This window comes from Oryzias latipes, chromosome 15 (genome assembly GCF_002234675.1).
Source record: "Oryzias latipes chromosome 15, ASM223467v1".
Taxonomy (NCBI): domain Eukaryota; kingdom Metazoa; phylum Chordata; class Actinopteri; order Beloniformes; family Adrianichthyidae; genus Oryzias; species Oryzias latipes.
In genome coordinates this window covers 24305295-24330723 of record NC_019873.2, presented here as the reverse complement: position 1 = coordinate 24330723, position 25429 = coordinate 24305295, and the positions used below count along the sequence as shown (strand labels likewise).

The 25429-nt window shown below is 37.5% G+C and overlaps 1 protein-coding gene across 1 annotated transcript; it reads left to right on the top strand.

Annotated features, from left to right (window-relative positions):
* The first annotated feature begins 91 nt into the window (after nt 1–91).
* On the top strand, nt 92–19655 carry LOC101171190 (collagen alpha-1(IX) chain). The gene is made up of 27 exons (XM_011484554.1): nt 92–456; nt 1546–1658; nt 3195–3318; nt 4887–5280; nt 5359–5436; nt 5516–5611; nt 5693–5746; nt 9126–9179; nt 9759–9812; nt 9899–9952; nt 10067–10120; nt 10198–10251; nt 10353–10406; nt 12475–12528; nt 12627–12671; nt 12754–12807; nt 12882–12935; nt 13012–13065; nt 13199–13270; nt 13358–13393; nt 15126–15170; nt 15253–15285; nt 15960–16106; nt 16946–17122; nt 17789–17879; nt 18822–18899; nt 19179–19655. Exons 2-27 carry the CDS (start codon nt 1580–1582, stop codon nt 19379–19381), a joined length of 2292 nt encoding a protein of 763 aa, XP_011482856.1. The 5' UTR covers nt 92–456; nt 1546–1579; the 3' UTR covers nt 19382–19655.
* Nucleotides 19656–25429: the final 5774 nt, after the last annotated feature.

The window sequence follows — 25429 nt, the reverse complement described above, 5'->3', positions numbered from 1 at the left end:
TCTTGTGTTTGACTGTGAAATACAGCATGGACTCAACATAGACTCAAACTATGTGACCGTTTTAAGTTTTTTTTTTAAATTTCACTTAAAAAATTAAAATTATTCTGCAAAATGTAATATTTAAAAACTTTCTACGAAGTGTTTTGAGTAACTTATTTAATTTAGACCAGATCCAATTACTTTGCACTTTGTTCTTGTCGCCTTTTTTCATTTTTCATGTCTTCAGTTGATGTCAAAGCTCTAGAATTACTAACATGTCCCTGAATGTCAGCATAACTGGCCTATGGGAAGACACAAATCCCCTCAGGATCTGCAGGTGGAGCGGAGCTCAGGGGTCAGAATGGGCCTCCTGTTCAGCCCCACTTGCACTGGATGTCACTTTAAAGTGGAGTATATCTTCACAGAAGTAACTGAAAAAGATCCTTCAGCAGGAGGTCTGGGATTTTTCAGGAATATGTGAGTAATTCCAGCAGTTTTTCTATAGGTTTAAACATATTTAAGGTAGGTAAATAATGTGTTTCTATCAGATAAGATTTTTAAGCTGATACTGTCATTGCAGCAGCTGGATGACTTATTTGTATTCATTAAGGACATAAAATAAATGCATCCCTTTGAGTCAAAGAAAACTTTTTTTGAAATTATTGCCCAAGGTATGTTAAATAAAATAGATATTAAGTAAAAAAATATGTTTTAATTTGTCTCCCTAACAAAAAAGAACAAGTTCAGAAATGTATGGTATTCTTATAGTTTGAGTTAGGATTGAGCTAATTTGACACGCAGACCTGTAAGAGCGCCCAATGATGTTAGTGAACACCTGCAAGAGTTCATAACATTTGGGAAAATGACAAGAAAAATGACCAAACAATTTAGAGTATTGAAAATATTTGTTAGTTCTCTCAGGGTTTGACACTTTTGCTCATTTAATCTTAGGTTAAATTTTGCAGTGCTCAAACATATTTGAAACAATTGACAAATTAAGAGAAGCATTTCAGTGGACTTGCTTGTTAAATGTGTATAAATGTGTATATATATATATATATATATATATATATATATATATATATATATATATATATATATATATATATATATATATATATTTTAGAGAGATGGCAAAAGACACCCTGTTATGTCTGGGGTCTACAAAAAACGTGTAATAGCACTTCACCTGTCATTATTAGTTATTAGTCAAAGAAATATTTTGACATAAAAAGCCCCACCACCCTAGATCTGAGGCAAACAGAATGCCTCAAATATAGTCTATTTCCCTAACAATGATACATGAGACAGATGTTGCAATAAATAATAACTCTGTAAGCTTCTGATTTTTAAGCATTTCATATAAACCACAATTTTCGTTTTTAAACAATAGCATTGTGTATTTTTTTAAATTAGTATTCTACTATCTTTTGTATCTATGTTTTTATTGCATTTATTATATTTGTTCCAAGACTTCTCTTTTCTAAAATAAAAAAAAAGAAACAAAAAAAAGTCCTAATCAATCTTCATCCAGTTTGACTGATTTATTGGACTTTTGCATCACAGGCAACCATAGCTCTTGGGTTTACATAAATCAAGAATGCCACCCTTCAAAGAAGTGCTGGCGATTGCAGCCCTCATTTTCAACCTGGGACTGACTCGGGCCCAGACGTTGCCCAGTAAGTTCCTTTGTATTCTTATTGTCTTGCAATGTGTACAGTTACCGGTAAGCACCCTGCTATATTTCTATTGGGTTTCAAAAGCACTTCATACTTAATAAACATATGCATTTTGTTTGTTAACCCTTGTGCTATCCTAGGCACTTTAACATTGGGAGTTGGGTCATCTAGACCCCACAAGACAGTGTGTTGAACTTTTTTCTTTAATGATTTGTGATCTTCATTGGTTTTCATGGATTACATGAAATCCTCTTCACCTTTATCCACCTTTGTCATGGTAGGGAGAACACGTCAATGCTCATCTTGACCCCATAGGATAGCACAAGGGTTAAGAGGATACTTGGTCTTTATGGGGTTTATTACTTTTAGCACAAACACTGACTGCACTAATAGAGTAGGACCAGCAGATGTCAGTGCTTTTCATCCCTGCGTTTCTCACTATGCTGACAGCAGTGGTATTTTTATTTTATTTTTCTGTCAGTTTAGGTGGGACCACTTTTAGGCCATTGCTGAATTTACCCAAGGAGATAAGCCGTTGAGATCTTAAAAAAACAAAGTGTTCATTTTTATTAAACCAGTCAATTTAATCTACATTGACTGTGTTTCACAACAACAAAATGTGTTTAATTGAATGAGGAAAGCAAAAAAGAAAGAAAGAAACAAACAAACAAAAAAGCTGCTGTAAAGCCCACCACATGAAAGAATAGGAATAAATTAGTTTTTTTTTTTAAATAAAGATGTTTTTTAAACCCTTTGATTAAATCCCTAAATATTAGCCATGTAATTTCTATGAGATATAGACAGTATAAATTAGGATACGTTGGGTGATTTGGTGAGTTTTTGCTCACAACAATGTTAGTTCAAGATGCAAAAACATTGACATGATTGTTCAAAAAAAGGATCTTATTCACCCAGTGTCTCAAATTTGATCCACACATTTTAACATGGTGTTACTGCATTATAAATGATTAGCTATCAACAAATTTAGCATTTTTAATCAATACAGCAAGTTGTTTTATAAATAATTAAGAACAATAGATGAGTTATAGTCACCATAAAGTTCTAAAATTTGCAAAACATTTTCCCGGCAAAAGTATTTTTTTTTTATTTCATGGAAGCTGTTCTTTTGAAACGATTAGTAAAAGCCTTTCCACTGCTCCTAGTGGTATGAGAATCCACTAAAGGACAGAAAACACAAACCAAGTTCTATACAATGGGTTTTGAGGGAAGTTTGGATCATAGAAATGAGATATTGGTCTCAGAAATGTATGCATCTATGATATGAATGGTTACATAGGATTATTTAATATTTCTCAGACCACAAATCTAATTTAAACTGCAACACAAAGAATTCAGAGTTTTGAACACAAAAAGCTAAATTCACGGAGAAATGTCATGGTAGTTGTTTTTGATGGATAACAATATAATAACTGTGTTGAGATCATGTGTAAAGATGTGAATAAAATTCTGAAGAAGTTCACCTCCTTTGATGCATGATGGATGCGATGTCAAAGTAAATTGATTTTGTGCTGCAAGGCTTTGATCTGCTGGAGGAGTTTCATGTGCCTGAGGCAACTGGCGTGAGGAGAGTGGATGGATCGCAACCAGAGGCTGTTGCCTATCGTGTAAACCCCTCCATCCAGCTACAAAAGGCTGTGAGGTACACATTCAAACAAGAGCCACTGACCCTTATAACAGAAAATGTATTTATTGAGAACTAAAGCTGCCACGGGTACAGATACAAGGCACTAACCCACAATCTCTATAGTCAGACAAAATTGTCTGGTATTGGTATTTGTCAAAAGTAGATTTTTGATGGTATAGCATTTCAATGTTTTAGTAATATTTAATTATTTTAAAATTAATGTAATTTTTCTAGCTTAAAGATTTTTTTCCCTAAATGACCTGAATTTATTTTCTAAGAAAATTGTTGGATAATTTTCAAGATCTAATTTTAGCATATGTTGTTCCAGGAGTGGAATACCTTGAAAAACATAAAAATAGCAAAGAAAAAAAGAAGGGATCCAATTTCAAGCATTTACATCTGTTGCAGGACATCCACCATGTGACTGATTGCATTCCAATTAAGAGTGCAACCATCCAACACATTGCAATTGTGTTTTTTCAACACATTATTAAAAACGTAATGTGCTAAAGTTGTGAAAATGTTTCATGAACAAATGAGTCTTTTGTGTAATGAAAAGATGAATTAAGAATGAATAAAATAACTAAAATGGCATTTAAATAAAACTGTTTCAACAGTTGTCATTGTTATGTAATAGTGGAAGAATGTGAGCTAAAGTCATTCATACACCTGGATTATGAAAGGTGTGGACAGAGTGGATGGAAAAGAAGAATATTTTAAGACTGGCAGTACAGTGAAGTGTTTACTCCTCTTTTGATTATAAATTATATGTTTAAGGAAGCAGTAAAAGTTTGATTCATTTTGTTTAATTTTTTGCCTTTTCAGGTTTTCAAATACAATAAAAACTTTCTCTATTTTTCCTCCAGAAACCAAAGGTTTCGTTCTTTTAGCTTATTGTTCTTCTTATTACAGTAAAGCTACTGTGTTAGCTAAAAAAAAATTTACTTTGTCACAAAAACATTTTAATGTCTAGTCTTTTTCAATTTGTTTTAACACAAACCTTAACATTTGACATGCTATAATGACATCAGATACTGGGAAAAGTTTGAATATTACTTTGAGAATCCCATCCTTTGACCTCTGAGTGCACTCAAATTTTACTTTAATTTCAATTGAAGATGAAGAGATAAAAGAGGATATATGCTTATTTGTGTGTGTTTTTGTATACTTTGTGCAGACTGACAAACTGTTAAAGTTTCTGCTTGTTTGTTTGGCTCTCCCCAGCTTTAAACCTTTTAACCTTTAGCTGAGAATTTTTCCTCAGTGGCTGTATCTTTTGTTAGCTTTTTCTGGTTGACTGTAGTGTCATTTATTGACAGGCAAAAATACATAACTGGAGTTTATTTGTTCATTTTTAAATATTGCAGAAATCTGATAAGCTTTTTAATAACATACAAATACTTTTCAAATTTAAAGTTCATGTGAAAACAAATTTCCCAAAATATTTGTTTTCCTGAAACAAAGCCAAAATATATAATAGAGTTCACTTATGTCTTGTATGTCCTCACAAATGCCCTCAACTCTAACAGAGAAGGTTTTGTTTAAAGTTATTCAGCTCCCTGAATCTATGCTTTGTGTCACAGGGATGTTTATCCAGACGGACTTCCCTCCGAATACTCCATCATTGCAACATTTAAGGTGACAAATGACACTGCTCAGACATCATGGAATCTGTGGGAAGTCAGCGACCCACAGGGACAAGAGAAAGTTGGCTTGCGTTTCCACAGCAACACACGCTTGTTAGACTTTTTCTACACCAGTCCCCATGGGAGTCACATGTTGCGGTCTTTTCACGGCATGGAAAAGTTATTTGATGGAGGGTGGCATAAGCTGGCTCTGAGTGTGAAGGGCAGGCAGGTGAGGCTGCTGATAGACTGTGAGGAGGTAAGAGTGGAGCCTGTTGATGGGCCAAGACCTGTCATTCGCCAAGGATATACTTCCATTGTCAAGAGGGCTATAGGAGACCGCTCAACTTTGGTACGTCAAAACTAAGACATACATTTTCCTCTGATTTGACACAGCTTTAAATTTTCATGCATATTCTTTTACTTTTAGGTGGATCTCCAGCAGATGAAAGTGTCCTGTGACCCAGAGCAGGCCTATTCCGAAGGCTGCTGTGAGCTTTCCAGTGCAGTGAGTCACCAACTTATCAACCGCTTTTTATGGAATAGGAAGATTCCCAGCCATCCTGATCCTTGTATGTTTATGGCAGTGTGGAGGGTATGCAGAAATAGGTTTAACAGGTCGAAGAGCATCTTGCAAATGTTTGCATGGACAACCTGGCATTCAGGGCCCCCCTGGGACAAAGGTGAGTGTACCTATGGAAGGAATTTGATTAACACGAATACAAACCCAAGCTGTGGTTGTGCTGACATTTTCTTTTCTGCAGGGTCACCGGGGTCTTCCAGGAAATACAGGTGACCCAGGAAGACAAGGCAGTTGGGTAAATAAATAGACTGGTCTGACATTCTCAACATGAACATTAAGATGACTTGTAGGTGGGTGTCGCCATGTGAGACAGCAGCAACTGAGACAGGGCAGGATGTAAACAGATCTGGAAGCAGGAGCTCCTGGCAACAGTGTCCAAGGGACTCCTTTGATACTTTGAACACTCTTCTGTCCATTTTTTTGAAGATTTGGGAAGGATCCAAGATAAACTCAACCTTACGTTGATGTGACACAATTTATTTTTGTAGCTGTGGGGGAACCACATCTGTTTTAAAACACATGCCCTGCTGGTTTAGAATATAAGATTTAACTCAAACTGGCTGAAGTTCACAAGATTTCTAATGGTTTTGCTTTTCCACTTGGAAAAAAGGGGAGCCAGTAGTAATGAATCCCATACATAGGAAAACCAAGTGGTTAAGCAACAGCTATACTCTCCCAAGAGTTCAGTAACTGTTTAACCCTCCTAAACCCATTTAGAAGTCTTGTTTTTGCATTTCTTTTGTACATAATCTACATGAGTTTGCCTAAAGAATACTGTATTGATGTTAAACAACAAAACCCTTTGACCCTTAAAAGAATACTCAGCTAAAGTTGACAGATCCACAAACAAAAGTAAATTAACATAAACTCTCTCATCTTTCCCCTTCTGGGGTTGCAGACATGAAAATGCCCATGTCATCATTTATACCTCCTTAATTCCTTTGATGCTCAGCAGTTATCACTGTTGGCCACATCCCGAAAACCCTAAAAACAGGAAAAATGTGTTCAAAAACATGGATATTTTTCAGAACATTTAATTCATGTTTAATGGTTTGGCATGCAACTTACCCTGGAGCTAAGAGAAATCCCCGAATCTGCACCAGGAAACACATGTGGACCTCAAGACCAACACATACCCAAAGCATTTTTCCAGAACTGTAAATGCTGCATGTTCATGTCTTGAATTGCAGCTGTAACTCATCTGAGAGCAAACATCTGTCACATGTAACTGGTTGGGGTTTTGGCCCTTTGCCAGCTCAGGATTCAAAAAGGTTTGAATTGTTTATCTCTTTCTCTACTGGCATCCAAGGAGGGCATTTGCTGGCACAGATATGTGGATTGCCCATTTCAGGTGGTGGGTGGTCCTTCGTTTGCCTGAGTTTTCCTGCCTCAAAAATGTTGTAAAGTTCATGGTCATGCCATCTCTGAGGTTAACCTCTGCCTAGCTGACTATGGTTGACATACACCGTTAGGTGAGATTGTCAAATAAACCAACAAACTAAAGGCCTTCTGGCCTCTTTAAATTTGTCTGAGGGCTCGGTGTAATGCAGGCCAGTGGAAAACAGTTTTGCATTTACTACTGAAGGAGTCAACATCTGTGTAAATTAATTTTGATCCATGTTGTTGTTGTTTTTATAAAGAAGGCTTTCTGCCTACTTTTCACTTAAGTGACTAATAAGATTCTGATTTAAAAAAAGCTGCAAGTGTAAATTCCATCATATAAACAACAAGACACTTTAAAAAAAATATTGTTCGACCAAATAGTATAAAAATACATAAACCATCAGATTTGAAGTAAGAAATTGTTTTACTTTTAATTAATTTAAGCCCATTTTAATCAGAAACAGCTTTTTAAACAAATGCATCTTGACCTTACAGTCATTTTCTGTAATAGTTCGATCTGTAAAAGTTCGATCTAATTATCTAGTTATACTACAGAACACTAAATTAAAGCAAAAAGTATGACTTTATCCAATTTATAGTTATGATAATGTTCCATGTCCCCAGATATTCCATGTCCCCAGGCGACAGGCTATCATGTTTGTTGTGTTCAGAGGCAGATTCACTTGAAGACCGGCTCCAAGAAAAATTCTGTTTTAGCTGTTCTTAACATGTTCTCGTGGTATTTTTGAAATGATGGAGGAAATGTATTAAGAAAAGTAAACTGAAAATTGCATTTCTGAGTTTTTCCTCTTGCTGACGACTAGATACATTAACTTTCCTTTTCCTCGTCCGAGCTGGCATCTGGCTCAAAACGGTACGGCTGGATAGCTCCGACATTGCTTGCCATTTTTGTTGCACCTGTAATAAGTTGGGGGTGTGAGGGTCTGTGAGCTAGGGGGAGAGCGTGTAAACAAATGGGTGACAGGAAGTGGGGGCAGGCTTGCTCTTCACTAACTTAGAGTCAAATTTCTAATGAACTTTTACCACTCTGCAGAAACTATGTCCTAGAAAACAACAGCTACTGGTCAGTTGGATGAAACTATAGACCAGCAGTTTGGAGCAGACTTAGGACTCAAGCTCATAGTTCCTCTAAATATTGCCACCACAAACTTAACCCCAGATATGGTGTTGTGGTCTGAGTCAGAACATCCTATATGCAGAAGATTGTGTCTTTCGTGGACCTCACACTTCCCTGTAAGAACTCTGTAGAAATGGCCTGTGACAGGGAAAAGCTTAAACACACAGACTTGGTTGCAGAGGGCTGGGAATGTAGATGGAGAGCTGCACTCACTGGAGTATGGTTCTGTGTGGTTTGAAAGAAAATCATCTCTCTGCCTAGAGAGCTGAGTATTATAGGAACAAGCTTAAAGCAGGTAATTGATAACATGTCTGACACTGCTGCTAGCTTTAGTGATGAAAAAGAGAATTTATGCAATATGGGGCAGTGTCAGGTGAGTACAAAACTCCATAAAAGGTAACTTAACTTTTGGTTTTAATGAAAGAGGACTATTATATATACAGTAGCTTGAGGTATGGGAGCAGATAAGGTAGGGGTAGTTCTGGGCAACTAGAACACACTGTTGAGGCTGACTCAACAAAACACCGATTGTTGGGAAGGTGTCCAAATGAAGAGCCCAGTGATGCAATTGCATTATTGGAGTCAAGACAGTTAAGTGTGGAGCATGAATGCCATCCATTAATCCATCTTTTAAACCCACTTTGATCCTTTTGGAGTCACAGAGTTGCTGGAGCCTATCCCAGATACTGTTGGGAAAAGCCAGGACACACCCTGGACGGTCTGGTAGTCCATCACAGGGCCTCACACTTACATTCACACCTAGGGGCAATCTAGACTCACCAAATGATCTACAAAGGATGTGCAAATAAAATAAAACAAAATTGAATAAAATTAAATAAAAGAGAAAAAGAATAATGTAACTGACTAGTCTGACAAAAATGATTGGATATCATGCACAAATGCTGACTTGATTTATGGAAATATAAAAGTATTTCCTTTTGTTGCTTTTCTTCTGTACAGAATTTCCTTTTTTCTGATGAATAACGCCAAATCTCTTCGAATGGCATAACAATTTCTTATGAAACTCATTTCAAGACTTTGGCCTTACACATCTACGCCTGCAACATTCAAATCCTGATTGTTATTTTTTCAGGGAATCCGGGGAAACACAGGAGACTATGGCAACATTGGTGAAACTGGACCAAAGGTAATCTTTTTGGCCAACAAAATGTTATCAATAGCCGCCTTTAAAAAGCCACTCTGTACAGTTTCTGGTGCATCTCTGTGCAGTGTAAAACTGGTTGACTTGTCATGCATTAAACCAAAAAGTAATTATGTTCTAATCAGTGTTTTTAAAGCTTGTGACCTGTTTTTAAGTTGAAGTAGGTATGGCTGGTTTAAATTCAGATCATCATGGAATGCCGAAAAAGCTTTGCTTGTCGTTGGAGTTTTGAGTAGACGTGTACTCCATTATAAATATCCAAACTGTCTTAGGACTTTTTTTATTGCTAAATAAAAAGCTATACCTTACATCAGCTCTTATACATTCTTGCATTGGATGGAACTGGCCTTTTTTGTGACATATTTTCGTGTGTGAAAATGTTAAATAAATGGGAATGTCTGTCTCTTGTCTGTGTTGTAAATGAAGACATCAGAGAAGCTGAAGCAGAATAAAAGGCGCCTGAATTGGATGTTTATCCTTCAACAGCTGTGTGAAAATGGCTGGTGTCACTTTTCAGTCTTGCTCAACAACATTAATAAAAACCTCTTGTACACATGTTCGTAGGGTGAACAGGGAATCAGAGGCGAGAAAGGGATGAGAGGACCTTGGGGCCAAGTGGTAATTTGGCTGATCTGTTTGTTAAGCAAAAAACAGTCCAGCAAAAAACAATAATATGAATATTATGGAAACTGTTGTGTTTATAGGGTGACAGAGGTCCAAAGGGACTGAAAGGACTGAAGGGGGCAGCAGGATTCAAGGTAACGCTGGCTTTGATTCAGAACTTTCAGAAAGTTATTGAAGTTGCACAGTTTTAGCATCATTTTTCATTTTAATTTGCATCAATAAATATGACATTTTTTCTATAATCAAAGGGAGTTCGAGGACCTCATGGAGACATTGGAGAAACGGGAAGACCAGGAGAAATTGTAAATACTATAGAGAGAATGGAGAAGTATTTTTTAAACCATTGAATAATACTGATAAGGTTTTGGTTTTCTTGAAGGGTACTAAAGGTGTCAAAGGATATGGAGGGATTCCTGGATTTCAAGGCATTAAGGTCCTTGTGTCGTTATTTTTGCTTTGACTCATTAACTTTTAGGTTTAAAATAATTCTTAATTACTGGTAACGGTTTCTTTTATACACTTTTTGTATTATAGGGCCAAACGGGGCCCACTGGTGCAACAGGTCGGGCGGGACCAAGAGGAAAGCAGGTGGGTCATTGTTTGACCCCTTGTTGCATCGTCAAGTGAGGAATGGCAAAAAGCTCATTTTAGATGTGCTCAAGCTTTATTAAACCCTCCTGTCGTGTTCGGGTCAAATCTGACCGTTTTACAACTTATAATACTCATAAATATTATGTTTTACATCTGATTACCTCAAGACCTTATGATATCCTTCACACTGTGTACTTGAACATATAAAAGTGATGATCACCTATTTCATTCAATTTTGAGTGTTTTAATCAACCTTGTTACACCTGTGGTGTTCCCGGTCAAAAGTGACCGTCATAGGAAATGAATGGGTATCCAGAGTAAATTCATTCAACATACAGAAAACATCCCCATACACACTGCCCCAGCTCACTCACACACTCTCTCACACACACACACACACACACACTCTCTAACACACACACACACACACACACACCCACCCCCACACACACACACACACACGCACACACACACACACACACAATTTCTTTTGTGGGTACACATGTCTTTCTGCTTATGTGCCGATCCTCTCACGTGAACCAACTTCCTAATGATACAATGTATCATATGTTTACACAGACTAGACAGGTGTCTTTTGAACCCATTTCTTTCCCACGCTTCTGTACCTATCACACGTGAACCACACTTTCCAGACTAATCAATGTATCATATGTTTACACAGACTAGACAGGTGTCTTTTATGTGAACCCATTTCTTTCCCACGCTTCTGTACCTATCACACGTGAACCACACCTTCCAGACTAATCAATGTATCATCTTTACACAACCCCATACTATATATAGCTCGATGTTTGCCTTGCATTCCTTTTACTCTGAGCACAATGAGTAGACGACTGAAGCGTTTTTCTGTGGAAGAGGTTCTGGTCCAGGTTCTTGGGCATGATGAAGAGGGCACTGAAATTGAACCAGAGATAGAGGAGGATGTCTCGGAATTGGAAGACATCACAGATTTTGAACCAGACTCTGAGGAGACTGACCAGTCAACAGATGGAGAGGGAAAGGCACCTGAAGAACAGGCACCTGAGGAAACATTTCAGTCCAAAAGTGGACACTTGCTCTGGTCATCATCCCCCCAGGACCGAGGAGGTAGAGCGAGAGTGGAAAACATCATAAAGATGACACCAGGACCAACGCGTTATGCAGCATCTCGTGTGGATGACATCAAGTCCAGCTTCCAACTCTTTTTACCAGAGTCCATTGAGGGAATTATACTTGAGATGACAAATCTGGAGGGGAAGCGTGTGTTTGGGGACACCTGGAGAGAAATCGACCTGGTAGACCTCCAAGCCTACATAGGTCTGTTGATTTTAGCTGGAGTGTTGCCAGAAAAGGAAGCGTTGTGGCCTCTGTGCCCCTAGAGACATCAAAACGAGCCTGACATGCTGCAAATGTAATGCTTATGTTTGCAAGGCCCACTCTGACCTGAGTGTCACATGCCACTCATGTGCATGAATACACACACAAACACACACACACACACACACACATACCCACACACACCCTGTTGAGTTTGGTGTTTGGTTTTCCATTTATTTTTTGTATTATATGTTCATTTTGTAGTTCATTTTAGTGCCCAATTGTATTTTCACTGATGTTATTTAATGTTTACATCTACAAATTGTCGTTAGACACTACTTTTAAATGTTTTTCTCAACTAAAGAATGTTTAATAAAAAAATTGGTGGTGAAATTTTTTTTGTGTGCTAATTTAAGACCAGTTAAAACAGACCGGTCAATTTTGACCGGGAACACTAAAGTAGGGGGCTGAATGCGAACACGACCGGAGGGTTAAAACTATTATAATAACTCTTTAGTGGCATTCACCTTCACAGCATTTGATCACGTGGGTGGATTTTTTTCTGACATCTGAAGGATTTAACTGTAACACCAAAAGTTGACAAATTAAAGACGAGTCTGTACTAATTCAATAAACCGTTCTTATGTGTTGAAGAACACCTTTTATTTCAGAAAAGTCTTTTCTGTACGCTGCATGTTGAGGTATGATTAAAATTTGGTTTGAAATGTCACATGTAATGGTTTTGCAGGGCATTGTGGGGGATCCTGGAGAAAGGGGAGCTTCTGGAGAGAAAGGACAGCCGGTAAAAACCACAGAAGAGTGCCATTTTATAACTTAATTAAAACACAGTTGATTTTAAAGTGAATTTTTATGTTATTTGTGTTTTCTTCTAAAAACTAGGGTGTCCCTGGACCAGTGGGCAGAATTGGCACTATTGGAGCAAAAGTAATTTACTGCGGATGTAGTACAACATTAGTAAAAGAGCACTCAAATTTGCTAATTATTGTAATACTAACTGCACGTACAGGGTATTCTGGGAGATCCAGGTTTGCCTGGCAGAGATGGTGATCCCGGAATAGAGGTATTGACAGCTCATAGTTACAAATTTGTGTTAAATTTTGGCAAAGGATTGTAAATGTCATCATTTGCTTGCAGGCTTATCAAGGACCACAAGGCCCCATTGGAAAGCACGGACAAAGTGGAGCCAAGGTTCATTTTAAACCCCCAAAAAGTGTGCAATTGAGTTACTTTGGCAGTTTCCTTTATTGCCACTTGTCTTTTACAGGGGGAAAAAGGTGCCCAGGGGTCAACAGGAGAAATGGGTCCCCAAGGTCGAACTGTAAGTCAAATATTTAGACATCTCAACAGCTGAAGTTAGGAACACAACATATTTGAATCGTGAAAAAGTTTGCCATCTTAAAGATAAATAACAGGAACAATGCAGTCCCTTTAGACTGGCTATTATTTTCAAGGGCCCAAGAGGCTACAAGGGTTCAGCAGGGAAGCCAGGAAGACCTGGATTTATTGGCCCACCTGGGCCTACTGTAAGTGCGCCAAATGAACTTTCTTAGGTCTTCTAAGCCCCAGATACATTTGTCTACAAGTTATCAGAAAATGTCGTCTTTTTACAGGGTCACGTGGGTGTGCCTGGAAAACCTGGAACAAAGGTAATACATCCTATCCTACACATATTACCCGTTAGAGATATAAAATAAGAGCAAAAGGACCATTTTATGGCACAATTACTGTGGCAATTGGGGGATTTTTTGCTGTGTCATTGAGCCAAGCAGAACTATGGTTGTGTTCCAGTGCCAAACAAAGACTTTTTCCTGGTTTGGAAACAAAGTCTAGTTCTTAAGAACAAAGCAGTTATCCCCCGGCGGCAGCAGACAAATCTGTTGGAAAAAAATTCTAAACAGAAGCAGAAGAAAAATATCATTGTTTTGTCATCTATAAGAGTCTTGCACTAGAGCTAGTGTCCTCATGTGTTATGCCGGGTAGATGGTAACATGCGCTGAATATCTCCTTACGATTCTACATATGTAACAAGAACCAAGCTTAAGAAAACTACAGATACTTGATCAGATCAGTGTAGGTCTACATTTAAACAAATACAACAGCAAAATGCACAAATTTAGAGCAAAAATAAGTAGTAAAGTTTCAGGGAAAAATCCCCAAAAAGAACAAAAACACAACTTTATTCAGAAAATGACTGATTAAAAATACAGAAAATTGTAACAGAGCCATACTTGACAGATGTAATTATAGTGAAGTAGTACAATCTTTTTCAGCTGGTATTTTGAAAGAAACAAGTAGTTAAAAAAAGAAGTGGCTGAAAGACTTTTACCAACTTCACTTCTGGATATGAAGTGACATTCCCCTGCTCCATGATATTATAGGCTTAGAATAGATCATGTGACATGTTTTCGACGGTATAATTTGAATCTCTACCACAAATCAGCTGCAATGAAGAAGAAGGCCACAATTTGAAACTCTTTCGATTTTATTGATATTCCAATAAATTAAGTCAAATGCACATCTTAAAAGCATAAAAATGTCACGTAAAAAACTCACTTTTTGTGTGGACATCATGATAAAAAGAAACTCCGACCAATTTTGATTCTAATAATAGAAATTATGTCACATCAACGATTTAAAGTTTCTTTTTGTGACTTTTAAACAGTGCAGATGTGAGAAAAAGACAAAAACACTGGATTTTGAACTTTCAGAGGAGAGTTGGTGCTCATTTTGAAACTATTATTCTTACACTTTGCTTTTCCATTTATTACTTCTCTTTATCAAAACAAACGGATTAAGACTTGGAAACCGCAGTGGTCTTGGCTAAAATGCACCCTTTATTAATGGCAATCACATGTTTCAAGTTAAACGTTTGCTGGAGAATAAACAGGCAGTCGCCTGACTGCAGCAGCATTGACAGTAAAAAACACAAAGCACGTCTTTAGTCTGCTACTGAGGGGTTGTAGCCACACGTCCATATTTAATGGAATGAAAGTGAATGTTTCAAGCCCTGATTGCAAATGAACGTCTATTACTTTACTTTAACTTTTAAGACTGACATGTAGCTAATTTTCTTAAATATTAGTCATTGTCTGCTAGCTACTTGTCATTAATATCCAAAAAAAAGCTTTTTTCTTTTTAGAAAATTTATATTAAACAGTTGCTGCAATGACATTAGGTTCCTATCAGGTCAAGAAAAAAAAATATTGTTTTAGACAAATGTTTTGCATTATCATCACATTCCGTATGAATCTGAACACTTTTTTTTGATCTAATACATGCTTTTCTTCTTAGTAAGTAAAAAGCACATCTGTGAAAGTCCATCTCACAACTTGCAGGGAATTTATCTCAAATTATTTGCATTTGATTTGCCTTGCACAGGGTGAAACAGGAATCCAGGGCATAAAAGGAGCCAAGGGTGCACAGGTACAGCCAAGTCCAAACTTCAGTGCTCATCTTCCTGTCATTTTTTTGATTTTTTTTAACAAGACTCCTTTTATTTTTACAGGGGGAAAAAGGAGTTAAAGGACCCAAAGGAAGGGTAAGTTGGGATTCAGTCACAGTGCACAATTGTTTATGTATTTAACAATTGTTTATGTATTAAACAATTGTTAACTCTATTTGAAAAAATAAAAAGATCTCCTGCAAACAGAACATGCATGGCCCAAATTGTAAAATGTATTATGAATCCCTTAGGAAGAATAAACAAATACATCAGTCATTTAGGCCTTTTTCGACCAAACATGATAACTGCAATGAACTGTGTTATTAACATGAGCAGTCAGGCATGTTTGTAGATTTTGGATTTCTGCTTTTATATCAGTTGAAATATCCTCCTCGTGTTCCAGTGTGTTTTCAGAGTCAATAGTTGGGAAAATTTAATATAAGCCCATCAAATAGCATTCTTTGCATATTCAGGGCATCTGCAGATGCGATAAGAACGGTAACTCCCACCACTGTCCGAAAAAGAATCTTGCATATTTCTCAAATGGTATGTTCCAGATTTGGTTTTTGTTTTGAAACTGACATAAAAGATTCCCATTTTGTTTTACACAAGACATTTATATGCTGTCAGAGCAGGCCCACGTGAATCTCATAACTTTCAGTTTTCATACCTAACAACATCACGTTACTTCCTTTTATACAATTCTGTCAGTTGTGCTCTATTCTCATCTATGTGATGTAATATAACTTGTTACCCTCTTGACAATGCAGATTGGAGACAGAGGAGAGCAAGGTCCTCAGGGAGGACGAGGAAAGCGTGGCCCTGCAGGCCCAACTGGTCGTTTTGGTCCAGTTGGACTAAAGGGAGTCCGAGGTGAAGGTGGACCGGATGGGTTTCAAGGGCTCCCAGGCCCTCCAGTAAGTTAATATTGACCAATAATATCAGAAAAAAACAATATATATATTTTTAAATCACTTCTAGGAGTAAAGTTTCTTTTGTCTATTGCATAAATGCTGTTTCATCAATTTTTAATGTTTTTTGTCAAGGAAGTGACAAATCTGAAATTTGCCTTAAAAAAATGCTAGTTGCAACAATCTTTTAGTAGATATTCCATAAAAGTCCCACTATGATCATCTTTTGGTCTATTTTAAAACTGTTCCCAGTGGTCTTTTAATTATGACTTTATTAAATAATTTTAGCCAAAATCAAACTTATGTCATTTTTTGAGACATAGTTTCTGTGGCGTGGCAGGAGTTCATTGGAAATTTCCCTTGGAGATTTGTTTACAGCCCCTCACACCACCAACCTAACAATAGCGGTACAACAAGAATGTGAGCAATATTGGAGCTATCCAGCGTACAGTTTTGAGCCAGATGCCAGTTCAGATAAGGAAAACGAAGACATACATGGATCTAGTCGTCTCCAAGTGGATGCATCAGAATTGAGTGGAGCAGGTAGCTCAGAAATGCAGTTTTAGGCTTAATTTTCTTTATATCTGTCCTCCATTATGAGATAAATCTAGGAACGTGTTAAAAGCACAAAAAAACACGATTTTCATCACATTTTTATGTATCTCTATGAAAGAGGAAATCAACAAAATTCCATTTAGTGTGGCTGTTAACTCTAAGCACTCCTCAGGAAACACGTCTTGCTTTACTCTCTCACTCTACTTTGGGTTGCAGCTGAAGCTTCAGCATGCGACGTCCTTCAGCAAGGTCACCTTCAGTGATGGATGTGGTGACGATTTCTTCCACAGGGCCAGACACTCCCAGCTGAGCATGTGATCGAAGTCTGTAAAAAAGTGGTTCTGGAGCAGATGTCCACCTTTGCAAACTCAGTGAAAAGAACATGTGCTGCTGTTTGTCCTCTTTATGGAGACGTTCCCATGGGTGCCCCGGGTCCTCCGGGACAGAAAGGACAGCCAGGACCTCCTGTGAGTTCTACAGCTTAGATGTTTTAGATGCATCAGAATGACTATGAAGACATTTTCTTTCTCCATTCTCTGCAAACCTTTGGAACCACACCATAGTCTGAGTGCTGTACATACATAAATTGCTCAGTGTGTGCTCACTGGCTTAGCAACATGCAAACATATTGTGAGGGTCTGGATTAGACTGAGAAAGCTGAAGTATTTGACAGAAATGTTGGAATGAAAACCATCTTTTTCCACATTTCCATGAGGACAAATAAGTAGCATCAGACTAGACACTTGGTCTGTGTTGACTGATTTTTGGCTGTCTTGGGCTGGAAAGCCTTTTCCACATTACTACACAATGTAGAACGAGTTCATGTTCCACAGCTCCTAATCAGAGACTGTGTTTTTTCTTGAAGCCATTACAAAATGAAAATATTCCACTTTATTAGATTATGGTCAGTAACTCTGATTTAGCTGTCACTGCCAGAGAGAGTGATGCACCAATACAGAACAATGTTTCCTTTCTTTTAAACTTAATTCACTCATTTTTGTAACGAGTTGGTCTGAAGTAAGCTATTTTGAACTTCACTATATTTCCTTAGAAAAGTAAACACCTGTATAGAAGTAAAACATTTCAAGGTTTTTGGGTGAAATAAGAACATTTGCGTCTTGACTTATTGTCAGGGGGAGCCTGGTATTGATGGTGTTGATGGAGAAATGGGTCCACCAGGATTCTATGGAGAAGCTGGAGAGCCAGGCCGCCAAGGAGAACTAGGTGTGAAAAACATGAGCAACGAATTCATAGTAATAGATCCTAAAAACAGCAACTCCCACAGGGTTGTTTTGGGAAGCAGCAATGGAAGAACACACAAGATCCTTACTAATCTTTTTTCTTCTCCTATTTCCATTATTTGGAAAAGATCTACAAAGATGCCATTTGTGTGGAGCACTTTTGTTTTAAAGCTGCTGATATTGGAAAATTGTTAAGGAATGAAATTATTTTTCATTAGCTGAGAAGTGTCTTGGTTTTGGAATCAACAAATATCACAAACTTTCCAATATTAGCCTAAAATGAACTGTAGCCATAGAAAAATAATTTTAAACTTTTCCACATTTGATAAATAATGTGTCAACCTGTGTCTTTTAACATCCAAAGTCTCATATTTCAGAAGCAAATTTGGAAAATGCAGTTTTAAAAACCTGCAAAACTTGTTTTCAGTAAGTTCTAGTTATGTGTTTTCTAAATCTATCCGATTTTTTTCACCTTAAAATACTAAACCTTGGGAGCTGTTTGTCAACTCTTTGCAAAATTTTTTTTTTAGTCCCCTATTTCTTTTCATTTTCAGTTTTTACACAGGATTTTATACTAGGGAATAAAAGAGAACCGAAAGCCCCTTTTACATACTTGGAAGAAAGCAAAAAAATAAATAAATTATATATATATATATGTTTGAAAAGAAAATAGTTCAATTAGGTCGGCGTTTCTCTTTTATCAGCTTTTATACTGCTTTTCTTTCTTGATTATTGCTGGATTTGGATCTGTTACAACTGCAAACTTACATCCAAATTTTTTTAAATTTTATTTTAACTCAGATCTGACTGACATTTGGAGATTGTACTACGGTTATTTGGATACGATATATCTGCACGACTGTGATACAGGGTTTCAAAGCTGGCAACGTTTCTGCTGAGAGTATTTTGTCTTTGTGGATTGCAGGTAGCAGAGGAGAGCGGGGTGACAAAGGAGCCAAGGGTTACAGCATTCTTGGCTACACTGGAGATCAAGGACCATTGGGTACATTTGATACTCAACATCCTCTTGTTTAAATTAGTCAAAATGAGGCATAAATCAGGATCCACCTGAATGGCAGAGCATCATTCTGCTTTAGAAAATGTCTGGACTTGAGTCACAGCTTGTCTGAAGTCTGCATATAATTTCCAGGAAAATAAAGGTTTTCACTGTTGAAGGTTTGCGTGATTTGCCAAAGAGTGGAATTACTTTTTTCTGGAAGTTCCCATGAAAACTCTTAAAACAGTCCTAACCAAAGTCTTTTCATTTTCACTTTGATCCCAGGTCAGCGTGGCCGCCCCGGTAGAGCTTTTGATGGCCAACCTGGCAAACCAGGTGAGAGGGGACACGTAGGCCAGCCTGGACTCAGGGGCCATGCAGGTCTGAGGGGATCTCCAGGTGTCTGCGTCACCTCTGGGTGTGTTCAGCCAAACTCCAGTAGTGGGACACCCCGACCAGCACCACGGAGAATGAGGACTCGGACTTGAAAGAAAGCAATGGCTATGTGGACGACAAACCAAACATAAAGCTTAAAAGGACCTTTTGTGTCAAAGTCGATATATGTTGCTTAAAGCATTTTTGTGTATATATGAAATATTAACTGGGTTCTTGGTAACTAACATGTATTTGTTGGATACAGATATCTAAAAAAATGTAACAAAAACTGTATAAAAATACAAAGTTCTGTTGAACATTTTATTTCTTTTAAGTCATTTAAGGTATTTTAAATGCATATGCTTTGTAATAAAATTTTCAAAAGTACTTGAACATTGGATTGTTTATTACAGCAAGTTACCAAGACTTAATTGTTTTACAGTCAGGAATAAATTTAACTCAAGTTCTATTATACAGAAAATGTACTTTAGCTTTTACCATTATCTGTAGGTTTAGGTAGAATTGATTTATACTTCCCTAACTAGAACAGGACTTTATTTTGTATTGATTGTTGTAATGTTACCTGTACTTCTCTGTCTACTTTATAATTCTTACGATAAAAACTGTTAAAACCCACTGGAGACTGGAAGAGACTGACAAAGAGAAATAGAAGATGGATTTGCTGTAAAGACGTGAAAGACATGAAAATAAAGCATGTACCTGCGTTAAAACTGATTTATATTGTGGTCCGGGTGAATACTTGATCCTGATTGGCTGCAGGGTGTAGATTAAGGGATAATGCCCAACGAGTTGTGAAGTCCAATAATTTTCTGAAAATGCACACCTTGAAGAGCATTATCCCAATTTCCCCAATGATCGCTTGAACAGTAAACAAAAATTAAATCATTTATTAGTGTCATGGCTGGCTAGGCTAGGCAGACCCAGATGCTGGAACCCGGAAGGATGACAAGAGGTGAGTTATGGTAAGAAGTGGGTTTATTGATTCAGCTGGTGATGTAGTCTTGGTACGGCAGAGAGGCGACGTGGCTGGAGGGAGTCCGTGGATACGAGACCAGACGAGGACAGGAGGCACCGCTTGAGGAACCAGAACGTGGCGTGAGAGGAGCCGTGAAATCCAACAGCATTCCACTGCAGGAGGTGAGTGTGGATGGAAGTTACTAGACACATCCGCTTGACCGCTCACTCGTGGGTTAGGGTTTTTCCTGGAACAGGACAAAGGCATGAGGCGAGAGGCAGAGGATAATCAGACAAGATTCACGGGAGGCTTGAACATGCACCATTAGGGGCAACGAACTCGCGTTGAATGCTGGTCCTAGAGCTCCTTAAGAAGGTATGGCAGTCTGATGAGATGAGTGGCGGCAGCTGCGCAGAATTAGGCCAAGCAGAGAGGGGAGGGGGGAGGATCCTGACAGAGGCACCGTGACAATTAGTACTTTAATCATGTTTTTTTTTTTTTTTTATTAAATAATTTTCACAAAAAGTGGACCCACCTTGCTCTGCAGTAGTGTAGGAAAGTGGCATTTGCTGATTCTCATGAGAAGTTAAGCAAAGCGTAATTTAAGAGGGAATGTGATGAAGCAAAAGTTAAATTTGCAGAAAACAAGCCTAGTCTAAATCATTCAATTCCTCTGGTGTCACCTCCTTGTGTATTATATCCTCCTTCTTTTGTTCTACTCTTTCTACTGTTGCATCCCAGTCTTTAAAATTATCAAATTCACCAAACAGGATATTTAAACAATAAAACCACTGCTCTCTCGACTCATGTCTTGCTGTTGTGATGAACTGCGAAATAAAGAATGTCATCCTGTGTTTTGAGTTTCTTTTGTACCAAGTGGCAATTAGGCCAGCTCAATATGAAAGAACTTTTGGGCTATGTGACTGTAACTTCTATTTTAGGTGTGCATTATCACCCAGTAATATCAGTTTTTAATCCACATACTGCAGCCATTGGTGTATAAAGTCCATTCATTTCTGATAATGCACACCAGACATTATCACTTAGACTAAAGGCAAATCTCTTTGCAGCAATTTTCATAACAACTAGTTGTAAAGTTTGGCTAAAAGTAATCAAGTTGTTGCAAATGGAAGAAATGTGTTTGCTGTCAAAAATGTTTGAACGGCTGTGCCTTGGAGGTACAGCAGTCGTTTATAAAACCATAGGGTTTGATTCCTTGTTATTCCAGTTGTGTTGTACTGTCTTTGGGCAAGGCAGACCCGGAAGTCTTAGTTGCCTCTTGTGGCAAAGGTTTAGGCAGTACTGTATAATTGCTGCCCCATCGTTTTCATTTGTTCTATGGTAAATGAGAATCACTGTTAAATGAGAAGTACAAGTTATCTAAGTCCTAACCAGTTACCACTTCAGGAACTTCATTTGAGTCTGATATTTCATTTTACTGAGATATCATCATTGTATGCAGCAGCAGATTTTTCCAACCAATACCATGAAACAATAATTCAATAAGAAAAACATGTTGTTTTTTTTTCCATATTCTCATGGGAAACCCATTTATGAAAAAAAGACAATGTCCTGGCCTTCATTTAGGGACATCACTTATCCTGTGGATCTTCTTTCTCCTCTCTTTTAATTGGCTGGTGCATTATTTATCCCACACTGCTCTGCTTTATTCCATTACGTTTGTTATTTTTGTCATGGAAAATATTACAACTTTGAGACTATCTTGGATTTACCAGACCCTAAGACTTGTTTCAGACATGTTCATAATTTATATCTGTGGTACACAAAGAAGTGGCGACAATATTGATGACTTAACACAGACAAGCTAATTATAATCTCCCAGCATGTTGGGCAATTTGGCCAAGATCAAAGTGATGCCACAAACTCTAAAGTTATTAGAGGTTTTATGTTTTCATCTACCAAAACAGCTTTTAAAACAACAGGGAATAAGTCATATGTGTTGTTGGCTTTGGAGTAAAAATGAAAGAAGTTTTAGTAATGCTCAATTTAAGGTTTTAATGAATGCCTCTGAAAAAAAAAAATCCCACTTAACCAATTGGCAGAAAGAAACTCTACTGGTTCTTTTTTTCCCCATTTCACTAATTTACCAATATATGTATAACATGTTCCTTCTTTTTAAGACTCAACGTGATGGATTTTTACATTTTGAGGTACTCCTATCTTTATCATAGAGCCAGAAAAAGGCAAGTTTATACAGACATGTTACAGACGTCTGCTTTTATAATTTGTGAAACTGTAAAGCTTTTTCCCTCAGATTAATCTAGAGTTCTGTATTGTAAAGGCAAGAATGAAACCTTGTCAAAATAAAACTTGAGAACTGTACTCCAAATACGGTTTTTTCAACCCCTCAGATTCACTCAGCTTCATTTAGCCACATAACAGCTGACAGATTGTGGTGATAAGGCTGAATAGCACTGATTATCTCATTAAATAAAAGTTGTTTTTTGGTTTTTTGGGTGCTTTCATCCAACCTGAAATCCAAACATACCCCTTTAGTCATGTGGTAACAAAACAAGCCAGATCCACTGTGAGCCAAATCTAGATAAAGGGAGACTTATTGATGATCCCAGCAACAAGCATGATGGGACATCATTACAAAGACGGGTCAGTACTGTTTAGTAGAGAAACACTTCAAGAGGAAGTAAAGATTAAAAGTACTCATTGATCATGAAAAGTTAATCATGGAAAAAAGATTTATGGTGTGGAAATGTTCATAGTGATGCACTCAATTTATTCTTTCCCTTTGACCAGCAGGAACTGTTTGTTTCTCAAGCAAAATGGTGGAGGGCCTGCCATTAAAACCAGTATGGAACTAAATCGCACCAGCAGTAAAGTATGAAGAGAGTTAAACAAAGTTCTTTGTGGGACCACTATGAATTCAAATACGTTTAATGTTGTTTTCTGATAGGTCTTATACATTTGCAATATAAATGTTACTAACATCCATCTGAATGTGGTAAACAAAAGCTATCTAAAACTATTTAGGATGAAAATGCTGGCTGTGGGAGTTTTTGAGGCTTAAGGTTTTCAAGATTTAATCAATTTAATGAAACTGGCCTACAGTATCCTGTCATGACATACTTTTAATATACTTTTAAAACAAATGGGTGTGCTGAGAAAAATTGTAGCCTATCAGACACAACCAAAGTTTAATATACAGAAATGCTAATTTTTGCAGCAAAAATCCATCCATCCTTTCATCTTATAAACCCACTCAATCCCTATCAGGGTTGGGTTGCTGGAGCCTATCCCAGCCACTGTTGGGCGAAGGTGGGGTACACCCTGGACGGGTTACCAGTTCATTGTAGAGCCACACAACTGCACACACTCACATTCTCACCCAAGAATAATTTTCAGTGACCAACTGTCCTACAATTCCTATTTTTCAACTATGGGAGGAAACCAGAGGGCCTGTAGAAAACCTGCACGGAGAGAACAGGCACAGAGAAAGGACACAACAATGGTTCATTCATCATTAGACTAAAATTACTTTATGTCACAGATTAGTCTAACATTTCAAAGTTTTGGTTTATAATTCGCATTTGCAGGTTTTACTGCCTTTTAACAATAATTTTCTTGTAAGTGGAATCCTTTGAGATAGATTTTCAAAATATGACAACTGAAAATATTAAAAGAATTGTGTGTTTTTTCAGTTATCAACATGCTAAAATTTTTAAAGTTCCCATCTCTAACAAGAAGAAAGACTCTGATTGTCTTTATTGTATTTAGCATAGTGACCCGTTAAGCTTATTAAACTGGTCATCAATTGTGCCAATTTCTTGTAACATTATATTTTAAATAGACTCCCAACCACATCCACACAAGAAAACCCAAAAATGTCTTGGCTTCTTGTGGCACTAAAATAACAAAGTTTCCTGCTTTGTGGTTTCCCTGGCCTCTTTTGCTTGGAATAACTGTGTGCTAACACAGAAAATGAATTCAAGTCTTGATGGTACAGCAAGCTAGCCAAGTATTTGCCTGTTTGTCTCACCACGGTATGCTCAGGCTCAAGTTCACCAGAAAATCAATACAGCTCTAAGAATAAGTGGACTGCCTTTATTGCTATGGATTCATTCATCAAAACTCCACCTGTATTCTTTAGTAGAAATTTGATGTTTGAGGAATCCTATTTCTGTATAGACTTGACTGTGGCATCCTTTTTGATAATGAATAAACATGTACATGTCATGTCATCCTGTCTACTGAAATAAGGGGGTTCAGTTAGTGGAGATGTTGATGAAAGCCTTTTGCAGTAGAAGTGTAAATGAAATTGTTCCTATTAAATTATTGTGATTGTTACATAGTAGAAAAAACTGAGATCCGTGCAGCTCTATGAGATCGGAGACTGGCTGGGCGCCATTTGTTCTGCATAGTCTGGACTGAGAGCTGTCTGCGATACTAACCATGGCTGCAAATCTGCAGAAGACAACTGAAGTGGTGACAGGGTGAGGAGAGGGTTTTTTGGGGGGTTTTGTCTACCTGGCATCCCAACTTTTAGGCTTAACTCACATTCTCTGTTATATGAAATTTGCCCTTTGGTGTTAAATGAGTCCTGTGCCCTAATTTGCATAATAACAAATGTGGCATGATTTTGAAGGTAGAAAAACAAGCTTTCCAACAGCATTAGATTTAGTGTCAAATAAACATAGATTTCCTGCTTTTTGCAAAAAAACAAATAAACAAAAAGCATTTAGACTCAAACATTATTACACAATGTTATTCTACATTTTTCGGAAGGCATGAACTCACAGATTTATGCACTTTTCAAAACATTCTTTCTGTTGCTTTTATATATATTCTTATCATACGTCCATATTCCCTGACTGTTGTTAGAAAATGCATTACTGGCAGCCGCTTAGTAGAAACATGATAAAACTTGTTAGAGAGGATAAAGCTGAATTTAGCCAACTCCACAGATAGCAGCTGCAGCTCTGCATTTCTAATGATTTCCAGCTGTCTGTGCAGAAATAGCACCACAGTAGCTCCTCACACCTTCTTCTGCAAAACACAAGCTGCTGTTTCTCTGAATGTCACAATGCAATTTATCCAGGAGTAGCTCACAGCTCAGCACTCTCAATGCTGGTGAATGCACCGTAAAGTAGTACAGTTGTGCACCCTAGTATGGAGAAAGTTATCTGCTGATCATGTGTCTGTCCCTCATCCA